Genomic DNA, 23,492 nt, shown 5'->3' on the forward strand with positions numbered 1-23,492 from the left:
GGACAAGTGCTGTGGAGCAAAGAAAGTGTCTTTGAGATCTTGCATCACCCTGTTGTGATAGGACAAGGAGTGATGGTTTTAAACTAAAGGAGGGAGATTCAGGCCAGACATGAGGAAGAAATTGTTGCCCCTGAGGGTGGTGATAGCCTGGCCCACGTTGGCCAGAGAGGTGGCAGATGAACCATCCCTGGAGACATCCCAGGCCAGGCTGGACAGGGCTCTGAGCAACCTGAGCTGGGTGATTCTATGATTCCATGAAATGTCAATGCTATTTAAAACGCCCTTGGGTGTCCCCTTGATGTTCCTCTTCCAGCCCTGGTGGGCAGGTGAGTCCTGCAAGCCGAACATCACTCCAAAGTCTGTCCAAATCCTCGAATGACACCAGATGCTTCACTGCTGAGAGGACCCCTACATCCAGCAGAGCAAGAGTTATGTGTGGGGGTCAGGGTGAGCAGGGGAGTTGTGCCTGCCTTAAATCAGCCTTAAATTGCAACTGTCAGCTCGACACTTTTATGTCACGCCGGGCGCTGCTCCTCAAGTGTGGATATATAGGGAGTTGCTAGCCATCATTTCCCACTTTCCCCAAATGCAAAGAGACTTCCAGCTCACCCCCCCTGCAGATTTCACACTGCCTGCAGCCGGGAAGGAAGCACCTGCAGAGGTGAGCACCGAGGTGGTATTTTAATCTATCCTAACCAGATGAGGAGTGGAGCCCTGGACAGAGCAGAGAGTTTAGAAGATAAAACAGTTTTCCTGTCTTAAGCCTGGCCCTGGTCAATATGTGCAGCACTTTGTAAAATTAATTGCATATTGAGCAGGTAGTGGAGTGGAAAGCAGCTGCAGGTAGTTGCGTATTTTCAGTGTCTGCAAGCAGCAAAGAAATTTCTGGATCCTTCTTTGCACCATCAGCCTCCTAGACCTGGGGGAAATTCGGTTTGAGATAATGCCCACAGGTTGGTTTTATTTGGTGATGCAGTTGCTGCTACTGATGTCTTTTATAACAACCCAGATTATAGCATCTCATCCTAAATTTCAGTATATTTAGCATAAGCTTAATTATCTGAAGTGCTAGTGGTGTGTGACAGCTGAACCTCAGCCTCCTCAAGGATCGGCTGCTTTCTCAAAATTCATGCTGAATTTCAGAGAAGACACAGATTTTTAAGTCCACGTTATTTAGAATAACCTTAAATAGCCTGAAATTTTGGATGAGATACTATAATCTGGGATAATCCTAAATATCTTGAAGTTTAGGGTGAGTAACAACAGGGAAGGAAGGAAGCCTCATAGAATGATGGACTTAAAATCTCTGAAATTCAGTATGAATTAGAGTTCAGTATGAATATTGAAGTTGAACTGGCACACACCCCTAGATCTTCAAATGTGGTGTTGTGAGCACCCAATTTTACCTGGTTTTATTTTACATTCCCAATTTGTTCCAGCCCAGGTTCATTGTTCATCACCACTAAGGAATGCAACAGACCCCATCGCAGACTGAGAGAATTTGGGGCCTGGCATTAAAAAATCTGAAATAAATATGGGTATCCATTTTAAAAAAAAAAAAAAAAGCCCATGTTTTTCAGCAATCACCACTTAGAGAGATCTGAGATATCGATAACTGGCATTTACAGGATTCGGTTCCCCAAGGTATTCAGTGCTTTGGCCCCGATCCAGAAAAACACTTATACACATGTTTAGCCTTAAGCGTGCGAGCTGCCTCTGTTTGAGTTGTCGCTGTGTTGTACAAGAGGACAGGCTCTCAAAGTAACTCAACTCATGACAGTTTTTAGGCTTGAAGCTCGTCCCTGTGCAAGTGGCAGCACGAGAGACCCAGAGCAGCGTTTCAGATCCAGTGGCTTTCTCCTAAGTTCTGCAGCCTTTGCAGCATTTCCCTTCACGTCGCAGCTCCTGGACTCGTGTGATTACACGAGACCCTCTTCTGTCTTTTTATTTTCTTAAGAAAAATTTCGAGGCCATGTGGTTCTGGTGAATACCTTGAAAAATTCCACTTAAAAGAGAAAAAAACCACTGCACACAAGCCAGAAAGGATCTTTAAAATAACTCATTTCATCTTTACAATACAGGCAAAGCACAGTCCACTTACTCTTAACAAAAAGCAAATAAAAAGGATCGACATTGCATACCATTGTTATTATTTTTATTATTATTGTTGCTGTTATAATTAGAAAGCAAAGCTAATGCTGCTGCCCTGAACAGAGGATAACTTTTGCTCTAGATGAATAAACCACAGCTCTGCTGAAATATTTAATCAAACTCTGTCTGACTGACGAAACTGGTCCTGAGGGGAAAACAAAACAAAACAAAACATGTTGTACATGTTAAAGTCATTAATCTCAGGTGGATTTTAAGTTTCCTGTTCTTTCCCCCCACCCCTTCTCCCAAATCTTGTTTTCTGCTTCGTCTCCCACGTGCAGAGGACAAAGTCATTCCTGTGCTGGCTCCGATCAGCTCTTGGGAGCGAAGCGATGGTGTTTCTTAGCCCCTTGCCCAATGCAGAGAAAACAAAACCTTATTGGTGGGGTGAGAGAGTTTAGAACAAGCGACCCCAGGGTTGAATTTTCTTCTCCCCACATCCCCAAATACCTCCAGAGCCTCATCCCAGCATCTTGCCCACGCAGGTAGCCCAGAGCTGGGCAGCACAAGCCAAACTCACTTGGAGGATGCTAATGGTTGTCAAGAGGGATCTGTCCTCTAGCAGGAAAAAGGATGGTCCCTCAAGGGCTCTTTGATCACTTCCCTGACAAAGGCACTGTTAATTACATTGAGATTTTTGCCTCCTTTCCTGCCCCACTTCCCCTCAGCAAAGGCTTTTGTCGCTGCACATGAAATGCTTGTGGGTTGCCTGCTTTAACATGATTAAGACACTTTCCATTTTGCAGACTGAATCAAACAGTCAAATGGGAATTTTCTATACTGAATGTCATTTACCTCCTTTGGGGAAAATCCTGTATGATATAAAACTGGAAAGGGGTGGGTATGGGAGGGGAATTAATAAAAAAATATGAAGCCAGCTGAATGCACATGAAGTCCAAATCCTCACATTTGGAAAGTGCGTTAAGTCCAAACTCTTTTATTAAATCATGGGTATTTTTTCAAACAGATAAATGCTACAAAGCCACCAACATAATACTTTTAAAGACAGCTTGCCCTTTTCCCTCAGGGGTAATATTGTAATATTTTCAAACAATTGTATTTTCCCAGTTAGTGTAAATCAAGAGAGCTGTGTAGTAGGACATGGAGCTGGGCCAAACTATACCAGCTGTTAGAATCTGGCAGGGCATGTTATGAGAGAACTGCAGCATCAAAATAATTAAAGCCATTTCATTCAGAAGCTGAAAGACCTCAGTGTTTCATAGCAAAGCCTTGCAAACTGGTTGCAGAGGGGATGGGGAGGGAAGGAGACTGGTACATGATGGTCTTGCCCTGCCATTAGGGATGTATTTTCCTTGTAAAACTGTTTGTTGACAAATGTTCTCCTAAATACCTTTCAGGCTACGCATGGACAGAAAATCATTTGGCGGCTATTTCTTGGATGCTGGTCTCACTGAGCATTGAAATTGAGAGTAATGACACTTCTCTTTTCTGGCCTCTCTGTGATTTGCTGCTGATGCCAGGAGGAAAGAATCAGAGACAGGCTGTGAGGAGCAAAGATGCACCGTGAGCTGTTCCACCAGTACAGTTCCATGTTATAGATTCTCTTTTTATTCCTAGTTTGCATTAAAATGAAAAGAAAACAGAGAGCACTGCATCCCTCTCATAGAAAGCCATTTCCTGAAAAATTAGAAAATGTCAGACCATCAGGAGGGAGATGACGCTAATTTGCTGGATGAAGCAGTGCTGTGCAACAAGGGATGCTGGACTTTATCACACCTTGCCCTGTGCAGGAGTCTCATCTTGGTGAGGCACATCACCCCGGGCGCGTGGCTAATGCAGGGTGCAGCCACTCTGGAGAAGGACCCTGAGACCTCTCATCCTGTCACTTGTTCCCTGGGAGCAGAGCCCAACCCCCCCTGGCTCCAAGCGCCTTTCAGGCAGTTCAGAGATCAGAAGGTCTCTCCTCAGCTCCTGTTCTCCAGCTGAACCCCCCAGGTCCCTCAGCCGCTCCATCACACTTGTGCTCCAGCCCCTCACCAGCTCCGTTCCCTTCTCTCAACTAGCTCCAGCACCTCAAGTCCTTTCTTGGCGTGAGGGACCCAAAGCTGTCCCCAGGATTTGAGGTTTGGCCTCCCCAGTGCCAGTTCTGGGGGATGGTCACTGCCCTGGGCTTCCTCCAAATTTTACTTCTTTGAGCTAAGAGTGTCTGTGGCCCCAGCCCATGTCCTAGGCTATCGGTTTATAAATTAACACCATTACAGCAGTTTTGCTCTAACTCTGAGGAAACAGCCTCAGGTTGTGCCAGGGGCGGTGAAGTCGGACCTTTGGAACAATTTCTTCCCCAAAGGGTTGTCAGGCATTGGAACAGGCTGCCCAGGGCAGTGGTGGAGTCACCATCCCTGGAGGGGTTGAACAGACGTGGAGATGAGGTTCTTAGGGACATGTGTTAGTGCCAGTGTTGGGTTAATGCTTGACTTGATGATCTTGAGGTTCTTTTCCAACCAAAATCATCTGTGACTCTATGATCAGCAGAGATTTTGAGCCTGGATGCCCCAAACTGCAAACCTCCAAACACTGCAGCTGTTTCAGTTCAACATCTGCAGTAACAGACAGCTGTGGGCAGAGGCAGACACAAAGCATGAGGTACCACTATGGCTAAAGGTCTTCTGAGGGTTCATTTCCCACCTGATGGACCCGCAGGTGCCTGGTAGGCTTACACACATGTTTTTATGCTCTGCAAAGCTATGATTTCTTCTGATGTGGGAAAAGCAGGTGAGGAACACGGGCCTGATACCAAAGGAGTGAAAGGCGGCTGAAAATAATGTTCACATAGAGCATTTCTTCCATCTCGCTATTTTTTTGCCAAGCAGAAAGGCTCAGGAAGGACATCAGCAAGGGAGCAAGAAAAAGAGCCATTACAGAATAGCATTGAAATGTTCAAATTTTTCTTTGGTCAGAACAACCCTGCGTTGTTGGCTTCATCAGAAACTGGAAATAAAAATAAAATTCCTTAAAAGAATGAAAGTAGACCGTTTCTCTACATATCTAACGGAGCCAAATGCTGGCTTTGGAGAGCAGTGGGATTTCTGCCACCAGCCTGTCTGCATGTCAGCCCAAAGACACCCACCGCTCATCACACCGCACTGCGGAGAAGTTTCAGTCCACCAGCTTTTATGGGGTGACAATAACACAAACCACTGACAAACTACCAAAGGCCTCTTTTTGCCTGCTCGTGGAGGGGGGAGGGAAAGAGGCGAGGAGACCGAACCTGTTACAGCAAAGCAAAGTGGCTGAGGAGTACAAAATATCTGTAATTTTGCTCTATGGTCCCCAATGCTTTTCTCCTCCAGCTCCCCAGGGCTGGTCAGGGACATAGCAAATGCCTCCAAAAGAGCAGCTGGGGAGGGCGGGGGGGGGGGATAAAAAAAGGATTTAGAGGAAGACTGCAGTGTTATGGACATATTTCCTTCTAGGAAAGTGGCACTGTCAAACCTCATTTGTGTAGGAGTCATTTTCTGGCTGCTTGCAGAACTTTGCTTGGGGAACCGGGTGCCCAGAAATTATCGGAAGGACCTCATGGAATCTGCAGCCTTCTGCTCCTGGAGCAGACATCCTTCTCCAGCATCACCCTTCGTAACTGGGACATAGAGCTGGGTGCTTATTGCAAAAAAAAAAATGAGCAAGAAAAGGACCTAAATCTAAGCCAAAACATCCTCTGCACAGCAACTCCTACAACATGCAGGAGCGAGGAGCAAACCACCCACAAGAGGTATTAGTCACATTTGTTATTAAGCTCCTTAGGGGCTGTGGGATATTTTACTGATGAGAGTGATTACTAATATTAAAAAGCAAAACAAGAACAGTGACTCTCCCTTCTTCCAAGTGCTCTGTTTTGTTGTCTTGACTGAGTCTTGGCTAATTCTGCTCAAAATGAAGAGGCTGGGGAGACAGGGAATAAATGAACTTACCTATCCCACACCAGCGAGTGCCTCGAGCCATGATCTCCTCCTGCCCTCGGGAGGGAAAGCAGGGCTGCTTTCCAAGTAGGAGAGTGAAACATAATAATCTAACATTTTGCTGTTGCATCAGTAAGTTCAGCATTTATTTCATACTATTTTTAATGCTTGTTTATAATATATAGATATATTTATGTGGGGAAGTAGAGTAGACGAAAGCATGGTATATATCTTATAAATATTTCTGTATGTCCGCATAAAAAAAGAAGATATGTACAGCCACAGATAGTGGTTCTCTGCTGTGCCAGGGCCAGGTGAAGGGCTGACATGTTCACACTCTTATTTTGTTCTGGGAAATTTGCTGCCCTGCATGGATGCTCTCCCTACGGCCGGGACCAGACCTGCTCTGCTCTCTGCACTTTCCTGGGGCTGGGTCAAGAGTTTTGCAGGAAAAAAAAGGCAGTGGCAGATTTCCCTAAGGACTTGATGGCCCGACATGGTAGAACATCAGTGACTAAGGGCATCAAACCCAAAGGGCAAGAGGGAAAGAGAGCAGGAGCTAATTTTTATTTATTTAGTTTTTTACTTTCCCCACTGGATTTTGACTTTACTTTGTTACTTTATCCTAACGCCTCCACTACAATCTCATGGATCCCACAAAGCCTTTTTCGGGGTACCCTATTCTCACCACCTCCAGGATCCACAGGGGTTCTTGCACAGCTGAATTTGAAACCCCATCCAGCCCAGAAAAATCATGGACAACTTTTCCTGCAGCAGTAACTTCAAAGCTGCAAACCTGTGTAAAAGAAAGGTTAAAATGAGCGGTTCATTTCAGGGGATTGACCTGAAATCTTTCCACCTTTATCATCTGGAGTGGATGCTTCCACGCTAAAAATTAAGTCTTTGGCAAAAAAAACCAAAAATATAAAAGCAGTTATTGCTGAAAACTTGCAGCGTTTTCCATTCTAGGATGGTCCTAATGCAGACTCAGTACCTCTGCTGGAAGGCACAGACAGGTGTGAGCCTTAGTTATTTTCAAACAACAGTTGCTTTTCTTCCCCGGGGAAAGCTTCTAGTTTTGTTGCTCAAAATACTAAGGGACTTGATGGCTGGACGTCATCGGCAACCATAGGAAATATTTTTGAATAAGATAGCATCCCAAATGAGTTTTTGTCTTCTCAGAGAGCACTTTATTCATGGGGGGAAACACTTGTGGGCTGTTATTTTTTTTTAAGGGCCTTAGTTTTACTGGTGTGATTGATTGGCTGGTTGGGTTTTTTTCCCTCCTACCATCTTTCTTCAAGTCTATGTCTTTACAAGATAAATGACGTCTAGCCGGGTAAATGTTTTCTCTTCTCTGAATAGTGCTGGGGTGCCACTGGCCTCTCAGCTCCCGGGTGGACAGAGGAGGGTTTTCACTTGCACACGTATCTCTCGACAGTCCTCTCGCACTTTTTACAGGTCACGTAGCAGCACCAGTGGTACTTGCAGTGGCATCGCTCCACCACTTTGTCCATGTAGGGGTTGTAGCCTCTGCCGCAGCACATCAGGTCGCAGCTGTCGCTCCCGTTGGAGGTCTTGTTGCATTGCCTGGAAGAAAGAAAATGTGGTGAGCAAGTGGAAATTGTAGAAGGGGCGCAAAAATGATCTGAGGCTGGAACAGCCCTGCTGGGAGGACAGGCTGAGAATGGGGGTGTTCAGCCTGGAGAAGAGAAGGCTTCAGGGAGACCTTATTGTGGCCTTTCTGGACTTAAAAGTGGCTGAGAAGAAAGATGGGGACAGACCTTTGAGCAGGGCCTGTTGTGATAGGACAAGGGGTGACAGTTTCAAACTAAAGGAGGGAGATTCAGTCCAGATATGAGGGAGAAATTGTTGCCCCTGAGGGTGGTGAGAGCCTGTCCCAGGTTGGCCAGAGAGGTGGTGGATGAACCATCCCTGGAGACATCCCAGGCCAGGCTGGATGGGGCTCAGAGAACAACCTGAGCTGGTGAAGATGTCCCTGCTCATGGCAGGGGTGGCACTGGGGGAGCTTTGAGGGTCCCTTCCAACCCAAACTATTCTATGGTTCGATGAGTCAGGCTGGAAAAAACCTAAAGACCTTTAAGATCATCTAACCAATCCATTAACCTAACACTGTCAAGTCCACCACTAAGCCACAACCATAAGCACCCTAAGAACCTTGCAGAGCTTTCCAAAACAGTGTGCTGCAGTGGTGCTGGGAGCTGATATCTCTGCAGGGAGCTAGGTGAAGGCAGCGTGGTTGCATCTCAGCTACAGCAAGCACGTGGTGGGGTAAGCATCCAGCCAAGCTACCTTGCACACATCAAGGGAGGCAGGGAGAGTCCTAGGGCAGCACTCACATCACCTGCTGAGATGGCCAGGATTGCACTTGTATCACCTGCTCTGACAGCCAAAATTACATTAAACACCTGTTCTGACCCTCAGTTTGGGCTCAGCAGCATTCAGGCTGCCTGTCAGCCAGGACCCAGCTTCTGTACAGGCAGAGGAGCGAAGCTATTGTGATACCTCCACCAAACTGAAAACTCATAGTTCCTAGCAATCTGTATTCCTAGGCAGGCCCCAAAGCTGTCTGAAAGGAGCTGGAAGAAGATGATACCCTAAAGAACAAACACTGGTGTTTGTTGAACACTACATAACCCGAAAAGGATGGAGGAGGAACCCTGCAGCCACAGAGTATTTGCACAGGCTCTGTGCCAGTGATCCTGGGCTGGGAAAGCTCCTGAGCAGGTTGTTACAACCATGATCCAGTCCTGATATTATCAGGGATATCACAACCGAAACTAGCAGAGCTGGACTCTGCACTTTCTCCTCTAAATGTCTCTCTGCATGGCACGAGCAGATGGGGAACTGGTCCTGTAACACCCCAAGTCCCGACCCAGGAGCAGGCAGCACGGCAGGAGCACAGTATAGGATGACAAGTCACCAAATATCACACGGACTTCCACTGCTTGTTTTGCTTCTGCTTTTAATTAAAGCCAGACTTGTTAGGATAAGTCTGCCATTGTGTGGGGTTCCCTAGCTTTGTCCTCTTGCAAGCAGCTGGCTTGAGATTTTCAGAAGTCATGAATTGGGAATCTTCTTCACTGATCCATTGATCATGGATCCCCAGCCATTCTCAAAAAACAGCTATCTCCTTCTAAAATACTCCACGTTGAGTCACTGGACATGACAGAGCAACAGGCCTTGACTTTAAGATTATATTAACCATGTCATAGAGATGCTGTTTCTCCCTTGGCTGTAAAGATACCCAGAGTGGAAGTCTTCATGTTTGGTCAGATGCTTGGCTGGACACTAGTGCTATGGGGTAACATCTCATGATGCACCCAGCACCATGGGGCTGTGAACTTGATGTTGAGCCTTGAAACTACTGTAAGACAGGAGAGTGGGGGAATTGCTGACTTCTCTCCACAGTCTTATTCACAGAATCAGAGAATGTTAGGGATTGGAAGGGACCTCAAGAGATCATCTAGTCCAATCCCCCTGCTGGAGCAGGAACACTTAAATGAGGCTACACAGGAAGGTGTCCAGGTGGGTTTGAATGTCTCCAGAGTAGGAGACTCCACAACCCCCCTGGGCAGCCTGTTCTAGTGTTCTGTTACCCTTACTGAGAAGAAGTTTCTTCTCAAATTTAAGTGGAACCTCTTGTGTTCCAATTTGAACCCATTACCCCTTGTCCTACTGCTGGTTGTCACAGAGAAGAGCCTGGCTCCATCCTGCATGGCTATTTTGGACAGAAACACTCTAAGGCTGGTTTGGGGCAGGGAAAAGAGACAGGAGCATGAGTTGGACTCTTGAACTGACTCCATTAATAGAGGAAAACAAATCCATTAGACTTATAGGAATCCCTCATGAAGTAATGTTTTAGGAGAAGTTACAGGATTAATGAAGTGTTGAGATCTTGTTCTTGTTCTTCCCTTACTTTTTTCTGAATCAGGCGGGTCTCCTGTTTGTTGTTTCTGACTCGCATTCCTCTCCACGTTCAGTGTTTAAAGACCCCCCTCCCTGCTCTCCTTCTTTCAGGAGTGTGTGTAAATATTTACAAACCTTTGAAAACCTCTACCGAAGCCGAAGTCTGCAACCACACTGAGCATGTTTACCTAACACTGAACCAAAGGCGTTGTTACCGCCCCTGTGAGCTGGGGCCCCAAACCTCCAAATGACTCCTTATAAATGTATTAGTAAATGCATTAAATATTCAGAGCAAAGGTTCAAATGTAGGCATGTTGACATTAGAAGAGGGGAGGGTATTTGACAACTTCACTCAGCTTTACCGGTGGATGGAAAGGTTGTTGCCTGGAGGTTCACCTAGGAAGGATGGACACCCTGCAGAAGCACGGTGATGGATGTGCAACCTCATGCTGAGAGATCATTAAAATAGTCAAGAAAAAAAATACAGGTCCACTCTGACTCAAGTTCACCACTGAGGATGTTCACTCGTCAAATGTACAAGGCACTCAACAGTCACATTTACCACATTCAAAACTCTTCTACCTGCTGTATTGAGACCTGAGAATCTCCCTTTTCTTGCATCCACTCCTGTGGTTTGTAAAAAGTGGATCTACTAGGAGATACATTTTTCCATAGCTGACCCCATCCCACCCAGTCTGAAATAAAGAAAGGAAAAAAAACAAAACCTTACTGAAAAGTCCACAAGCTTCCTTCAGTTTTCGATAAAAGAACAAGGATGTTCTGGGTGGATGAGCTGAATAGCCAAAAGAAAGCTTTTGACCCCATCCTGAGACTGAATGGGCTTCTAGAAAATTTTCCTGACAATGCCACAAACCAGAGGCTTAGTTTTCTTTTCTAAAGCAGAGGCTTGGATGAATTATCTTTCTTTTTCTTTAAACAAGCTGAAACAGAGGTACTTTACCAGCTGTGTCTATACATAGAAAAAGCAAGAGGGGGAAGACAAAGGAACCCAAAGACCAGAGTTTACCCACAGAAGCTGCCCCAGAGCATCTGCTTTCAGAGCCCACGGCTGCGATCTCACCAGGCTCCCTGCTGATGGGTTAAGTTCAATCTCATTTATTTTGGGCTTGGTCCAGCACGATTCCAGCAACTCAGAGAAATGCCCTCCTCCTGAGCCTCAGAGAGAAAATACGAAGGCAGGAGATTGCATCTTAACACAACACCATAACCTCTAGAAGCACTTGGAAGATCGGTGAAAAACGATGCTTCGGCCGTAATTCCAGCCAAGGTCCTGGCTCAGGGACAGGCTTTCACATTGTCACAGTGTTTTCTCCTTCTTTATACAAGAAGGGAGAAGGTCAGCCCTGCTGACTGGACAAATCCCACTCAATATGCCTGTCCAAAATCTCCCCCTTCCAGTCCTCACTTGCAGAAACACTGCAGTACATCGCTCCCAGAGCTCAAACAGCTTCATCATGGGGGTGGCTCCTCAGCAGAGATGATGAAGGACATCTCAGCACTTCCATGAGTCTTCCCCCAGGTGGAGAGGCTAAGCCATCTCAGAGTTATCTCCTGGGGGATTTTCATTTTAAAACCTATAGCAAGACATCATACTTAATTTCATTGTGAATCCCAGTTCACTTCTGTCCCATCAGCAGATATAAGGATAGATTTTTTTCATTGAAAACAAGGGCAAGTGCTGGATTTTGCACCTGGGACACGACAACCCTGGCTGCACATACAGACTGGGGGATGAGATGTTAGAAAGCAGCTCTGTAGAGAAGAATTTGGGGGTTCTGGTGGATGGCAAGTTGGACGTGAGCCAGCAGTGTCACTGGCAGCCAAGAGGGACCCGTGTCCTGGTGCACCCAGCACAGCATGGCCAGTGGGGCAGGGAGGGGATTGTCCTGCTCTGCTCTGTGCTGGTGCAGCCTCACCTGGAGCATTCACTCTGTGCAGGGCTGGGAACACAGGATAAAAAGGATATAAAACTACTAGAGAGTGTCCAGAAGAGGCTACAAAGTTGGTGAAGGGTTTGGAAAGGAAACCATATGAGGAGAGGCTAAAGTCACTTGGTTTGTTCATCTTGGAAAAGAGGAGACTGAGGGGAGAGCTCATGATGGCTACAGCTTCCTCACAAGGGGAGGAGGAGGGGCAGGCGCTGATCTTTATCTTCTCTTTATCAACCAACAACAGAACCTGAGGGAATGTCAGGAAGATGTGTCAGGGGAGGTTTAGGTTGGACATGAGGAGAAGGTTCTTCACCCAGAGGGTGCTGGACACTGGAACAGGCTCCTCAGGGAGGTGTCATGGCCCCAGGCCCGACAGTGTTCAAAGAAGAGACTGGACAATGTCCTCAGACACACGGTGTGAACTGTGGGGTTGTCCTGTGCAGGGACAGGAGTTGGACTCGATGATCCTTGTGGGATCCCAGCTCAGGACATTCTAAGATTCTATGACAGCTGGCATCTGAGAGCCAAACTGAGGCCAACTCTGTACTGTGTCACACACAATAATGACATATGATGACAGGGACAGGCCAGATGTTGACTGGCACCTCACTCCCTCAGCCTTATTGATAAGCAGAACCTGCTTATTAGTACATTAGAAAAGTTGTTCTGGGTCACAGCAGCCACCTGCCTGGCTCCATACATCTCCCACTGGCTGTGGGACATGCTGTTCAGGGAGGAAAATGCAAATATGGACTCTTTCTGTAATCCTTTTCGTCAGCCTTTTCCTAACAGTAGATGCCCCATCCCTGGAGACATCCCGGGTCAGGCTGGATGGGGCTCTGAGCAATCTGATCTGGGTGAAGATGGCTCTGCCCAAGGCAGAGGGTTGAACTGGATGAGCTTCGAAGGTCCCTTCCAACCCAAACCATTCTATGATTCTATATACCACCAGCACCTGAGATGTTGCATTAGGGATAACAGAAAGTATGCTCCTGCCTAGGCATCTCAGGATCCCCTTGTGGGCATCATGGCCATGGGTTTGTCTCATCTCTTTCTCACCTCAGGGAAACCATCTGCCTCCATGAACTCCAGCAGCCAAAAGTCCCAGAAGACAGTACTGCTGTGTAAAGAAGTAATTTATTTTTTCTCTTTTAAATAAAATTCCTATTCATTTCTTTAGTGCCCCTTGCTCTAGTAACATCACGTTTTACAGCAGTATATAAAAGAAGAGAAAAAATAGCTCAGGTCCCCCAGGAGGTATGTAACACAATGGACATTGGCTAAAAATACATCAAAGTGCACAAATTCATATAAGATTTTGAGGGCAGGATCTTAACTACTTTTAAATTGCTTTCTCATCCACAAGGAACAACTAGAGACTGACACTGAACAACTGTACGAAAGAGCGTTATCAATAGTACATGTCAGCAAGAAGATGTCAAGGGAGACCCTGGAATCAGCCTGTATTTTCATTAAGAACGAGTAGAGAGTGAGCCTAAACATTCGTGGAAAACGCTGGAGCAAAAGTAGCTGAGAGCATTTTGTGAGAGTGGATTAAAATGCAAAGTAAGCAACACACTTTGAGAAAGATCCAGATACATGTGGGAATGTTCCTGGGAGGGTCAGAGGAGCAGTTCAGAAAATAGAAAAGCTTCAGGGAACCAACTTAGAGAAGTTCGTAAGAACTGTCTTCCCATCTATAAAAGATCATTGCAAAAGGGAGAGAGAATAAATGTTCTTTATATGCAGAGAAAAGAGGACAAGAAACAACCAGTTTGATTTGGGGAAAAAAAAGTGAATTTAGATTAAGATAAACATAATTCTGAGCATAAGAAAGCCCTGGAAAATGTTGTTTAGGGCAACTGTTTGTAAGACCAGAGTAGACAAACATCTTCAGGATCAGCCCAGGTGGTCTCAGTTCAGTCTCGCTCCTAAAAAGATCAGGCTCCATGGAATGTCATTCCCAACACTGATGTTCCCTAACTCCAAGACTGTTTCGATGCAGAGGGACTAAGTACATAATTTTTATTGTCTGAATTCAATATCTGCTACAATTTTACTGAGTGAAATTACTCTTTCCACCAATGAATGTATTATTCACAAATCTGGTCAGGAAACTTTATGGACAAATCCAGGTCTCTCAGACTTCTCCAGGGATGAACTGAGAAAAAGCCCAAGAAATCACAGCTGGACCAACTGCCCAAATGGGCACCAGCTACAGGCACGTTGCCCTAGGAAAGTTCCTCCACTGCAGGTGAGAGAAACCGAAAGCAACAATTTTCTTGACTTTCCTTTAGTTTGAAATTCTGGTGTACTCACAGAATAATCATTCACTATTTGTTAGTCATTGTTTGTTGGATCCCATGAAAAAAGGGCGGTACATCTGATAACAGTTCCAAAAATTACTAAATCACAATACCCATTATAACCAAGTGAAAGCCGGAGTTCATCGTGTTGCTTCTTGCGCCCTCACTAACAGAAACTAAACCAAGACATAACCAAAAAAACCCACCAAATGCTGTTGTCTACCCATAACTACCCCTCTTCGCTGTACAAGTATTAAGAAATGTCATGGCCCACATAACCGTGCAAGCAAGGCATATTTTCAGGGTGGCAGGAGACAAGTGCTACCAAAAACAAAGGCTGTCACTGAACATGGAAAACCACTCCATCCTTTTTTTTTTTTTTCAGAATTTGATCAATGCATCTGTTTGGACAACCAAGATGCCAAAAGAAGTAACCACTAGCCACCAAGTCTTTGCAGTCACCATTGAGAAGCAGATGCGTGCTCGGATAACTTCATACATGTTCCTATCCAAGAAAACATACCAGCCTAAGACACCTTGGGAGACACTTAAGACTAATATTTTTTATTGCAAAACAAAGAACAAATACGTGAGCAATGAGCAACCACCACAGAATGGTCATGTTCTTTGCCAAAGTGTGTCAGCTAAGGAGCGGTGGGTGATCAACCCGATTTCTACAGCATTAAGAGAGCTCCTTCCCATCTTCAGCAAGGAGGGAGAAGCTTTTGCTTGGCTCCATGACTGCTCTGGGAAAGGTCAGTAATAAACAGCTCAATTATCTCTATGAGGCTTCAAGAACTGGAGGTTTTTGCATGTATGGCAGAATTTCCCTTTCCTTGAATTCCTTAAGGGACCTTAAAAAGCTTTTGAAATATGATACACTGCACCCTACTGATAAAGAAGGTTAATGCTTATGCTTCTTTTCTCACAAAAGACATCTCAATTTTATAATCTGCTACTATTTATCATTTACTCAAAGCTGCTGTAATAAATTTCTCAGGCAGAAGAAACTGAACTACCTTTTTAAAGGATGAGTTATAGAGTGCTTCTGTCCAAGAAAGCTCTGAAATGGGAACACGCGCAGTTTTTCCCAGTGGTTAATTTGTTGTATTGAAATTTGCGCGATCCCCTTGCTGCTCCATGGATCAACTTCTTCAGATTTTTCTCCAGGACATTTTTTATTGTCTGTGGAAGTGTGATGGTGACATATAAGCACATGGAGTTTGGCTGCAGTCAATAAAGGCTGTGCCTGCAACAAACCTGTTTGCTGGAGGTTTGGATAATGGTTGCAAAACTCAGCTCCTTAATCAGATTTTGAGCACTTCAAAGAGGCTTCAAATCTCAGGTTCAGGTTCACCTCCCTGGCTTTGAAATCAGGATACACCCCAAGCTCTTGGAGGCATGAAAATTTCCAAACAATTTCTAATTTCAACATGAAAATGAGAAAGGCTGAGGTTTCTCAGAAAACATTTCAGGCTTGTGCAAAACAAGGCTTTGAAATCCTTTCACATAAGAGCTCTAAAAGGCATTTGTTTAACGGACTGTACATTTTACAAGTGGATTTTCATGCAGTTCCACTACAAGGTAATTTAATTCCCTTTCCTGCCTGAAAAACACACAGTAAGTCCGCATAATGTGAGGGTTAATTAGAGAGATGGAAGCCACCGATTAGATTATCCCTTCCACCCACCTGCTGGTGCAGGATTGTTCCCTACAGCATACACTGAAATTCAGTATGTCCAAGGTGTTGCAACCGAGCCATCAACCTCTGTCCTGCTTCCAACATGCTCTGAGTGAGCATCAGACCTGGGTCAGAGAGAGGGAGAAAAGGACTTTTTCTCCATATGATGCAGAACCACTCATTTGTTGTAAGAAAAACACAGCAGAACTTTTTAATCCAGTAACAGGAAAAGACATGGATCTGTGGGACATGGGCCAGAGGAGCCACAGAAATGATGCGAGGCTGGAACAGCTCTGCTGGGAGGACAGGCTGAGAGAGTTGGGGTGTTCAGCTGGAGGAGAGAAGCTCTGGGGAGACCTTAGTACACCTTTCCAGACTTAAAAGGGGCTGAGAAGAAAGATGGGGACACACTTTTGAGCAGGGCCTGTTGCAATAGGATAAGGGGTGATGGTTTTAAACTAAAGGAGGGAAGATTTGGGCTGGACATAAGGAAGAAATTTTTTACATTGAGTGTGATGAGACCTTGCCCCGGGCTGGCCAGAGAGGTGGTGGGTGAACCATCCCTGGAGACATCTCAGGCCAGGCTGGACGGGGCTCTGAGCAACCTGAGCTGGTGAAGATGTCCCTGCTCATGGCAGGGGTGGCACTGGATGAGCTCTGAAGATCCCTTCCAACACATACTATTCTATGACTCTATGATAAAAGGTGTTGTTAATGGGGTCCTGTTCTGTCTGCCCGCCTTTGGAGGTATAAAGTGGTCTGGAAAGCTGTTGAAGATGCCCAGATCAAGGTCTTCTAGAGCATAGTGAGAGAGGTCTGCGCTGTAACATTTCATGGGCTGATCCCTGCACCCATCATCATGGCTATAAAAAAGCCAAAAAGGGAATAGGCAGGTGGTGGGAGAAGAGAAAACAATGAACCAAGGGACCACCAAGAAAAATCCCTTTTTGATTGCATTTGCCATAAAAGACCCTAAAAATTAGCTTAATAGGAAACAATGGTATCTCCCCCCAGAAGATTTTGATGTGCATAAGGATAAAATGTTAAGATGCCTCCGGGACTTGACTTGTAAAATAAAAACCTGTTTGGGCTATTTTCATGAGAGTGTTTTTACATCTTTACAGAACCACATTTTTCCCTGCTCTCTCTAACAGCATCCCTTTTGTGTTCCTTCTCCCTCATCCCTGTCATTAGCCGCTATCTCTGCAGCCCTGCGGCCAGCTGGAACAGAGCCACCACATTTAAAATACATTTAGATGTCCTCTCCGGGAGAGAAAAATTGAGAAGGGAAAAAAGCATCCATGGGAGGAGGATCCCACCAGGAAGAACCGACCAATCTGCAGACACATTATGTGCATTTTACACTTATTTCCTCTGTTAATTTAATGCAGAAAAGGGGATCCTATGGCTAGTGTTACACCTGCAAATTGTGTTACACCTGCAAATTACACCAGGCTCAAGAGCTGGCAGATGGATTTTGATGAACATGAGTGTAACTACACATGACCTTAAAACTTGTCCTAAGAGGTGCCTGCAGCTCAACATGGGACTATCTCACCATCCTCCCCTCCCACGGCCATCACTGTCTCTCACATCTGAGAATAAGGAGTTTTTCTTTACAGGTGTATTTTGAAACTCATCCCCTCCTGCCTTAATATCTCGGTTCTCTAAATCCTCACTCAATCTTACTTCCCCTGGACCCTCGCCTGGCACGCTCACAATCATCACTGTCACACAGATCGGGATAAACCGACACCTGCAATACACATTTTCCTATTCTCGGTAGAAAAAAAAATAAGATCATTTAAGACCTTGACATATTTTTCATCCTTTGCCGGGATAAAAAGGCCAAATCTGCTGCAAAATGAAATTAGATGAAGAAGAAGACACGCCTCCCTCCTCCTTAAAAGGATTTCAGCACATGGAAAATGTTTTGCTTGGCAAATCTGTAATGAATTCAGTGTGGTTTTGACACATCCTGTTAATTTCACGCAATTCCTATAAAACTAATCTTCAAATAACCTCCACAATTTTTTCATTGCAAAGCAGAATGACAAAAACAAAGAGATCTTTTTCAGGACACAAATTTGTCAAAATCCATAAAAACCCACAAAAACTTCGCTTCCACTCAAATGACATTTTCCCTCAGAAACCAGTTTCAATGCATCCTTTTTTCCCTACAGTCCTCAGTGATCCATAAACATCTTCACTTGCTAATTACTGCTCCACTGCTGGGCAAGCAACGAACATCAACCTAGTGTTCCCACCACAGAGCTGTTGTAGAGCAGTCCAACCACTGGTTTTGGTCCTAATGGAGGATACAAAACTGTAACTGCCACAAAATATCAGAGGACAAAAAGGACACACTTGCCTCACTCAACTGTCGTCATCTCCTGATCATCTCCACCAGTTAAATATGAATGTATTGTCTACAGAGTTGAGGTTACAGATTAAATGGCCACTGCCAAAGGATATTTTCTAAAGTCCCCTCATTAAACACTTACTATGAATCAAAGGAATCCAAAAAGGATGTACCTTTTCTGCATTTGGATCATTTACTTTGTTTCTGTCACAGTAAAACCTTCACTCATCGAACTTTTCAATACACAATGGGAAGACCACTACATCCAACAAGAGATAAAATGGAGACATTCCACAATAGTGTAGGTGCATGCATCTTGCAACTTGATTGAGTCTCCACCACAAAATAACACAAAGAGGAAAGAAGAATTACGAGAACTATCTGAAAAAAGCCAAGCATAGCACCTAATGAAACAGCTGGAAAAATCCAGCCTTTGTAACCACCTGACAAAAAATCTGGAAATGAAGCAAAATTCTGGAAATATACAATTATTTGTCTGTTGAAGGGTCTGCTGCCCACCTAGAGATGCTCAGACTGCTGAAACATGGAATTGGTTTGTCTTGGAGGGAATTAAACAGGTCCTGGGGAGTGACATGTCTGTTGCCTCTGAAAGAGACAGCGCTGTGCCCAGTGGAGGTTTGGGTGTGATGACCTCAAATCATGAATATTAATGGAATGAAGAAATTCCTCTGCAGAGACATGAGCAAGACAAACACACCTGGATTTTTAAAATGCAGTGGAAGAAAAATTCTAAAAATTTACCTTTGTAGTTTACAGGGCTTTCTTAAGGCTGCCTGGGAGCACTGGCCCTAATTGGGTTAACACTTGTCTACTTAGAGGAGTCTTAAAGTAGAATAACAACTCATCACATCAGCAGTGACTGCAAGAAGTGACTTAGAGAGACTCAAGACAGTAAAAAGCAGCTGCTTGATCACTACAAGTTCCTGAAGAGGTGAGTTGCCTAGGGAAATTCAAAAGGTATCTTGGTCCTGCCTACGCAATGCAAAAAGTGCCTGAAGCCTTGTCTTGGACACAACCACCACTAACAGACTTGAGCATCCATGGACCATACCGCATATTAGAGACATTCTTAACCTGCATGTGCTACCTCATGAATTATTTATCTCTTATTCATACGTGTTCCTACCTTCCCTTTCTCTCTTTAGAGCTCTGAGTGTAGTCAGCACTCGCTGCAGAAACCCTCACCTGTCCTGTGTCCCGTGTGACCCCACTTTCTCGTTCTTCATGCAGAAATCGGGCGAGCTCTGCAGGTAAATCAGCTCTGTCTCTTTAACCGGCCTGATATCAATATCCTTTGGCACGAGGTATTTGCGTGTGCCCATGGGCCGGTGAACGACCTTGGTGGCTGATAAATACTTGTTTTTGAGGTCCAATGCAATGTCTCGCAGCTCTTGAAGGCCTTTCCAACAGGTCTTGATAGAGCATGACCCAGAAACTCCATGGCACTTACATTTCATTTCAAGAGAGGCTTTCAAGACCTGCAAAAAGGAATGCAGGAGTTAGGAAATGCCCTTCTCTTTCCTTCAAACATTCCACAAACTTGCTAAAGGAGGCACTTTTTTAGCAGAGGCTGCTACAGAAAAAGACTGCTGCTCTGATTTCTGCTCAGTCACTCTAGAGTAGCTGCTGTGCAAAGGGAATGAAATCCCACAGCTCCTTGGTGATCACTATCAGCCCAGGACTACTTTCACCAAGGCATCTTTGAAGTCAGCAGACAAAAGAGTATTTTGAATTTCGATCAGATGTCTACACAGGGCTCCATTTCGACCCCCTAAATTCCTAAGGAGCTGAAAATCAAAGCAATCCATAAATACGTAATTAACATCCATGTCTGTCTCTATCAGCTTTGGGCTTTAGGTAACAGGGATGTCAAGGCGCTGACAAACTCAGGGCACCCTCACCTTGCCTTTCTGTTGGCCATGGGTGCAAAAGAGCATTTTACTTTGGTTCTGCACTACCCTGATTTCTGTAGGATGTGGCAGGATGCTGCCAGAAAGGGGTGAATGCACCAGCTGTGGCAATGCTACATCCCAAACAAAATTTTGCCTGTTGCAATTAAAATAAAAACTAAGGACATTACGAAAATATTAACAATAATTAAAAAAAAAAAAAAATAGAGTGGGAATGGTGGAGAAAAACACCCAGGAGAGGCAAGTTCAATGTGGCTGTGCTCTGCAAAGGTGAGTTCAGCCCATAGCTACACAGTCAGCTGCCAATTTGCTCAACATGCTCCAAGTTGTATCTGCTCTCACGCCCAAGCACAGACAGCCCTGGAAGGACTAAGCTGGGTGGTAGGACCAGCCTAGGGAACCCCTGCAGTCCCAGAGATGGGCGCAGGGCTCAGCTTTACAGTCTCCCACCCATTTCTCCAGCTGCAATGGGGATTTGCACCTCTGTGTGCCCCAAGCACAGCACATGGTACGTATTAACCCTCCATTAGATGCAAGCTGTTAAAAGCAGCTTCTGCCAGATATGGGAATCATCACTAGAAAAGTAGTTCGAAAAGGAAAAATCAGCCCTCCTGGCTGCAGGGATGGCTGGGAGACAGCTGCTGATGGACACATCTGGCAGATGATAATTGCTCCACGCTCGCACAGCATTTGGTCTGTGCAACGCCCTTGGCAGAGCACGACGGGACCCATCCCCACCACAGCTCCTGGGGTATGCAAGCCAGAGCCATCCTTGGCTGTGGAAAGGGTGTCAGAGACATCCCACCCATGGTTATATAGGGGTGATAACAGTGTTCAGGACCTCTCGAGTCCCAGCATGAGTTATAGAGCCACAGTCTTCAGCAGGCCAAAGGAGTTCAGAGCAATCTGGGAGAAACCTGCCCCTTTCACTAGCTGATAGAGACACTGAACCTCACAGAGCGACCAACCACTACAGATGATTGTATAAGTACAATAACTCTAGTGGATTTGTTACCTGTCTCCCTACTTCACTGTTGTGTAGATGCATCAGTTTATTGGCTTGTGATCCTGATTTTTTCATCTTCATGGGAGCATCTGAAAATTTGGACCCCATGATAAGACCATAGTTGAGGTTGTCTGCACATCCTCCCCATCGATACCCAGGTCCAGGTGTCTCACCTGGGATGGGACCACAGGAACAGCCAGGGAGGTCCCCGGTGGTGCAGGCCCTGGCAATGGTGTGGCTGATGGCAGCAGCAGAAAGGGCATACACAAATGCTGACTCCCTTGTGCCTGGAAGAGACAAGAACTCGAGCTCAACCTCCTAGGACAGCTGAATGCTCCCCAAACAGAGACCCACATAATCTGTACCTCACAGAACAGCAAACACACCAACTCACTGCAGCTGAGACCTCCCATGGCATCACCAGCTTGCGATACATTTCCTAAGTGAGCTCTTTGACTTGATACAACATCCCAACAGGGCAAAGACACACACCAGATTTACACAACTTGCCCATTGTGGTGTGATCAGCTCTTGGAGCACATGAATAAATACCCCCATGGACTGTTCTATCTCCTTTTACCCTTGTGCTGAATGCTGCTTGCCAGCAGGTCATGGAGCTGGCAGTCATGGAGATGGGGGAAGTGGTGGCCATAGTGCTGCAGCACCATAATGATGAACATGGTCTCAGAGAACAGAAAAACTAGACTATGTGTCAGGCTGGGAGATGAAGGGATGGAGAGCAGCCCCCCGGAGAAGGACTTAGAGATGCTGGTGGGTGAAAGATTAGACATGAGCCAGCAATGTGTGTTTGTAGCCCAGAAATCCACCCGTGTCCTGGGCTGCATCCCCAGCAGCGTGAGCAGCAGGTGGAGGGAGGGGATTCTGCCCCTCTGCTCCGCTCTGGTGAGACCCCCCTGCAGTGCTGGTCCAGCTCTGGGTCCTCAGCACAGGACACACATGGACCTGCTGGAGAGGGGCCAGAGGAGCCACAGGAATGATGCGGGGCTGGAACAGCTCTGCTGGGAGGACAGGCTGAGAGAGCTGGGGTGTTCAGCTGGAGAAGAGAAGCTCCAAGGAGACCTTAGTGTGGCATTTCCGAGCTGAAAAGGGGCTGATAAGAAAGATTGGGACAGACTTTAGAGCTGGGCCTGTTGCGATAGGACAATGGGTGATGGTTTTAAACTAAAGGAGGGAAGATTCAGGTTAGACATGAGGAAGAAATGTTGTACCCTGAGGGTGGTGAAAGCCTGTCCCAGGTTGGCCAGAGAGGTGGTGGAAGAACCATCCCTGGAGACATCCCAGGCCAGGCTGAACGGGGCTCTGAGCAACCTGATCTGGTGAAGATGTCCCTGCTCATGGCAGGGGTGGCACTGGGGGAGCTGGGAAGGTCTCTTCCAACCCAAAGTATTCTATGATTCTATGCAGTCCCTTCATGAGACTCCTGGCAGCACAACCCTTCCCAGCCCCAGGACACACACACACACACACACACACACACACCCACCCCACTGACTCTACTCACTCATGTCCCCGGCTGAGCCAGAAGTGCTGTTTACCTCTCTCTAAGTCCAGCAGGTAGTTAGGAGCCAGCTCAATGGAAGAGCAGTTCCACCGCATGTCTGAGAAAGTTTTACGACAGGTCTTTATCACTTCCCGTGCTGCCTGGATGATGGTCTGCATTAGCTCCAGGTTGCTGCGGCACAGCTGCACCTGGGAAACCACCAAGCCTTCAAGCTGCTTGCAGTGCTGGGTTTGATTCAGGGCCAAAGCTGAAGGAGTCTTGGACAGAGCTCTGAGGAGACAAGCACATGCAAAAAGGCATTAAAACCAGCAAAAAAAAAGCTAGTCTTCAGGTCAGTCTTAATTCCTTCACTACCTCCAGTACTTTGGCACATGTTCATCTTAATTTTAGCTACCTGAAAATAAGAGCTTACTTTAAGCTGGTGAGAGATATGGTCAACTTTTAAGAGTGATTTATCTCATCTAAAGTAGGTGTTTAAGGTATGTGGGAAGAAACACCCTCTAGAAGTGCCTGTTTCTCTCCATCATCTCGGGGAGCCTGGACAAAGCTCCTGGGGCCCGTGCCAAGTTGACTGAATGTGTAAATCCTTATGGAGAGGGGTTATTTTTGCTGAAGAATGAAGAGGATGGACATCCCAACAGAGTGAAAAATGACCCATCAGTTCCACGATAACAGAAAGCTGGATTTTCCAAGACTGTGGTATTCAGGAAAAAAAAAAAATAAAAAAAGAGTAA

General features: G+C 45.7%; 1 protein-coding gene across 3 annotated transcripts in view; it reads right to left on the reverse strand.

Moving 5' to 3' along the window:
- Positions 1 to 3,072: 3,072 nt before the first annotated feature.
- Positions 3,073 to 23,492, reverse strand: part of WNT11 (Wnt family member 11) — a 33,007-nt gene continuing 12,587 nt past the window's right edge. For 2 of the 3 annotated variants that reach the window (XM_021285095.2, XM_065072208.1), the window contains exons 3-6: positions 22,793 to 23,028; positions 21,246 to 21,523; positions 19,506 to 19,798; positions 3,073 to 7,658 (exon numbers count right to left, since the gene is read on the reverse strand). In XM_021285095.2, the coding sequence (XP_021140770.2) occupies positions 7,484 to 7,658; positions 19,506 to 19,798; positions 21,246 to 21,523; positions 22,793 to 23,028 (982 nt within the window). In that variant the 3' untranslated portion in view covers positions 3,073 to 7,483. The remainder of the gene's footprint in view (positions 7,659 to 19,505; positions 19,799 to 21,245; positions 21,524 to 22,792; positions 23,029 to 23,492) is intronic. The other variant, XM_065072143.1, reaches the window with a different exon arrangement.

The sequence above is a fragment of the Columba livia genome, chromosome 1 (assembly GCF_036013475.1).
Source record: "Columba livia isolate bColLiv1 breed racing homer chromosome 1, bColLiv1.pat.W.v2, whole genome shotgun sequence".
Classification (NCBI taxonomy): Eukaryota; Metazoa; Chordata; class Aves; order Columbiformes; family Columbidae; genus Columba; species Columba livia.